Genomic DNA, 4,383 nt, shown 5'->3' on the forward strand with positions numbered 1-4,383 from the left:
GAAAAGGAAGGACGTATTTGTCGGACGCATCGGAGGAGTCTTCGGTTTTGGACGTCCTTCGTCGCGGCGCTGTGACGTATGCGGCCGACAAATTCGACCTTCGGAGGGCCCGACCTGCCGTTTTGGACACAGCCATAACTTTAGCTAATTGCAGCTAAACATTAGCTAAAACTTTAGCAAATTGTTGAAAATATCAGAAAGCATCTATAAGAAGCCTAAATAGCACAAAGTAGCAGAAACAAAGTAGAAAAAAACAGAAGAGTTGCAGAAAAAAGCAGCATTTTAGCTGAAATAGCAGAAAAAAGCTAAAATTAGCAAAAAGTAGCTAAAATTAGCTCAAGAAAGTGAAAAACAGCATAACCAGAACAAAATGTGTAAGGTGCTGTAAAGATTTAGAAATAATTTAAGTTATTTTAAGGATGTTGAAAACAGCTCCATTCATTTCCAATGGCAAAAAAGTGGCTAAAATAAGTGAAATAGCTAAAAAAGTATAAAAAGCTGAAATACCAACAGTCAAAGCAGCCCTCACATGAAAGAGCTCAACGTTTTGATACATGAATTGTTGAAGTGGCACAAAAATTGTGGAACGAGTGAGATGTTGAAAAACGTATGAATGCTTCCCAGCATTAAAACAATAAATCTGAGAAAATAAAAACTGTTCAGAGCAGAAACAGGAAGTTCACGTCATCTAAACTCATCATTTCATGCTTATTTAATGACAAAATGCTGTTAAAGCTTCACAGTGTTTGATGAAACAGCCTGATAATCGGAGGTTTTCACCTCTGCAGTCTGTGGAGGACTCTCAGCTACTACCACCCTGATGCTAATGTGTCCCTGCAGAGCTGTAAGCTGGTGAACCAGCAGCTGCTGCTGGACTGGGACATCCCCGCCGTCAACGGGATCATCCACGTCATCGAGGCGCCGCTGAGAGCCCCCGCCCCCCCGGTGAGTGCCCGCCGCAGTGAGACGACGAGCGGCTGCAGGTTAAATGTTTATTCTTTAATGGTTACCACAGATTGAACCTGATGAGCAGGACTTCCTGTTTCATTAAACTCATGTTACCTGCAGTCCTGAGGCTCCGCCTCCTGAGACCAGAACCAAACTGAAAGTTGAAATAACTCAGATGTTTGTGCATCAGCTCAGGTTTAGTTTGTTTCTCACAGGAAGACAAACATTTTGTGTTGTTCTGGTTTCCCTCAGGTGAACCACGGCGACAACAGAGTCTCCACCCACGCCGCCGGTGCAGTGTCGGCCATATTGGTGGTTGTGTTGGCGTGTCTGTTGGCTGTAGGCGGGTACTACGTCTTCAGACACAAGATGGACGCCTTCCGCTTCCACTATTTCAAAGTAAGAATGTAAAAACTCGGAGCAGCCGGTTTGATTAAGTTTTTATCTTTTTAAATCTGAGCGGAGATGATCTGTTCTCAGAACGAGGACGAAGACGCTGCGACAGGAAGTACCAACAAACCCACGCTGGTTTCCATCCCCAACCCGCTGTACAGCGGCTCCAGAGCCTTCGCCGAGCCATTCGAGGTCAGTCGACCAATCAGAGACCGAGTCTGTTGGAGGAAACAAATCAGTTTAGAGTTTAAAGGGCCTGTGGCAAAAAAGATTTGTAATTCATATGAATGCATTTTTATAAAGATAATATTGATAAAATACCGCAAAATAAATTTCATGTTGCTGAGATGAACGGTTGATCTGATATTTGCCTGTGAAGAAACAGGAAGTGATGTCAGAGGGGAATGTCTGCATGTGAACAGAGTTTAAACAGTAACACAAACTGTAGAGAAGAATCTGATGTTTCTTTAAATTATTAAGTCATTTTTAGCTGTTTTCATTACAAATGTGCACAAAACTGTCGATATTCTGTTAATGTCGAAAAACAGTTTCACAACTGCAGTGTTTCCATTAAGTAATAAATGTTATTAAAGTCACGTGAATACGTTTGTTCTCATGATAAGTCATTACAAACATGGCAGCGATGGATGTAAACACATAGCATGTTGCTACCACGACACTAGCGCTCATCATCAGAGGAGACGTCGGCGTCTTTTATCGAGGCTTTCCTTAGCAAAAAGTAGTATCCTTGAAGTTCTTTTTAATAAGTATAAGTATATCAAGTATACTAGGCACCATGTACTTGTAGTGCACTAGAAAGTATATTGATTTAAAACTTGTTTGTACTAAATTGGGATGTTTTTAAAGTTTATGAAAGGTTAGAGTTAACTGTTAAGTTTATAAACTTACAAAAAAGAAGTATAATTTAAGTACGTCATTAAGTATTCTGAAATATATAAAAGTGTATTTCCCTAAGTGTATTTTTATTTACCATGTAAACTGATAAAAGTTTACAAGCAGTTTACTAACAAATATAATTCTAGGATTAAATTGGCCCAAAAAACATTTATGAAAGTATACTGAAAGTAATCTAAGTATAGTTTTAGTTTAATCTTGAAATATTACAAACAAACCTGTCTGTGTGAAAAGTGTACTACTAAAGTTTATCTAGACAAAAAGTTTAAACAATAGTATAAACTAAGTATACTTAAACTTTTAATATACTTTTAGCACAAGCCAAGTATAGTGTAAGATAAACTTGGTTAAATATTCCTTAGATAGGTACATAAAAAGTAAACAGGAAGTATACTTTTTATTTTAAGTTTAAAATTAGTATACTTAATGGATACTTGCATATATTACTTTTTGCTAAGGGTTTCGAGTGACAAGCCCCTTATACTTAGGAGCTGCTACGCATGCTGCGTTTTTGGGAAATCGTAGTCGATGATTTCACTACTACTTCTACTTCCTGTTATCTTCTCCGTCTTTTTCACCAGTAGAAACAGATGGTTGTTGATCACGTGACTCCTGTGATGTGACAAAAATGTTTCCATTGCAGTTTTGCGAAAAACACCAATTTTGATACGGCTGAAAAACCACCTCATCCTAGTGCAAAAACATTTTGTGGAAAAAAGGAAGTTCTTTCAAAATTGACGTGTTTCCATTGAACAAATTTATTTTCGAAATTCTAATTTAGACATTTTCATGATCAACGGAAACGCAGCTACTGAAATGAAGAGTTCAAATATTGTTTCAATAAAGACCAGAGAGTTTTCTTTGTTAAAATGTTCCACTTTGATGTCACTTCCTGTTTCACTTTGTTTGAGCCAAGTTCAAAAGAAAGTCAGCGGTTATGGGACAAAATGGGTTAAATTGTGTGTATTATTCCAACTTTCTTATTTCTATGACTTTTTCTATTTAAAGAATATTTAGTCACAGGCTCTTTAAACCCTGAAAACAGGTTCAGGTTCTGGCCCGACCGGTCCAGAACTGAGACCACTGATGGTCTAAACCTTTAACCTCACCTGTGAGATGTTAGTTTGGAGAATCCTGGAGCCCAGAGTTAACGTTCACCTGGACTGTTAAATGTGATTTAACAGGTGACTTCCTGTCTGCTGCAGGTAACACACTGACCTCGCACGTGTTGTTTCTCTTTCAGGACACGTGTCAGGAAGCAGAACCCAAAGAACCACCAAACCTCCTGGAACTGGACCAGTAGCACCAGAGGACTGATGTGGTTTTGTCACAGAACACAGAACCTGCAGATTAATAAAGATCATGAACAAAATGTCTCCACTTTGTTGTGAGTTCCTCTGTAAGTTATAAACATCTTACCTGCTGTAGACGGTCCTTCTGACAGAACAAACCCTGAACTCAAATCTCTGAAATAATCATTTTAGGTTTGTTTTATGGATCTGAAGGAACCACAAGAGTTCTGGGACAGAATCAGACCAGACCTTTACCCAGAATGCACTGCAGCAAACAGCTGTTCATTCACAAAGTGGAGTTTAATTCCGTTTGTAAACCATAAAATATAGACTTCTGTTCACTTTACTAACTTAGAAATCAAAGTATTAGTTATAAATAAATTATTCAGATCAATCTAAATTATATATATTTTTTAAAAAATCATATAAAAAATCAGACTGTTATAAGTTAATCTTATTTGTTTTAAATCATTTAAAGTAAAATTAAAGTAAAAGTAAAATCTGGTAACTGCTCAGAGAATTTATCTTCACAGGAACCTAAAAGTGAAAACACTTAAATCTACATTTTGACTGAAAAGATTTTTTTTTCCAAAGGAATATGGCAGAATCTTTACATAAAAGTGAAAAAATGTAATTACTGGGAAAAACAGCAAACGACAGTTGCCACAGTGATTAAAGGTATTATCAACTCAAGGTTAAGATACTCAGAGTTTATGGACAAACTAACAGCTCCCTGATGAGGCTAATTATTTTACTAAATACATCTTTTTATGTACATTTCAAAATTTAATTTAAAAATTTTTGAGAGTGTATATATATATATATATATATACAC

General features: G+C 37.0%; 2 protein-coding genes across 2 annotated transcripts in view; one reads left to right on the forward strand and one right to left on the reverse strand.

The window, feature by feature from the left end:
* Positions 1–3,632, forward strand: part of stab1 (stabilin 1) — a gene marked incomplete in the record, with an annotated part of 80,046 nt that extends 76,414 nt beyond the window's left edge. The window contains 4 exon segments of the mRNA XM_014015325.1: positions 841–945; positions 1,201–1,347; positions 1,429–1,533; positions 3,500–3,632. Coding sequence (XP_013870779.1) covers positions 841–945; positions 1,201–1,347; positions 1,429–1,533; positions 3,500–3,559 — 417 coding nt within the window.
* LOC106522354 (tripartite motif-containing protein 35) overlaps positions 1–4,383 on the reverse strand; it is a gene marked incomplete at its 3' end in the record, with an annotated part of 221,193 nt that overhangs the window by 103,915 nt on the left and 112,895 nt on the right.

Source organism: Austrofundulus limnaeus, unplaced genomic scaffold, assembly GCF_001266775.1.
Source record: "Austrofundulus limnaeus strain Quisiro unplaced genomic scaffold, Austrofundulus_limnaeus-1.0 Scaffold127, whole genome shotgun sequence".
Lineage (NCBI taxonomy): Eukaryota > Metazoa > Chordata > Actinopteri > Cyprinodontiformes > Rivulidae > Austrofundulus > Austrofundulus limnaeus.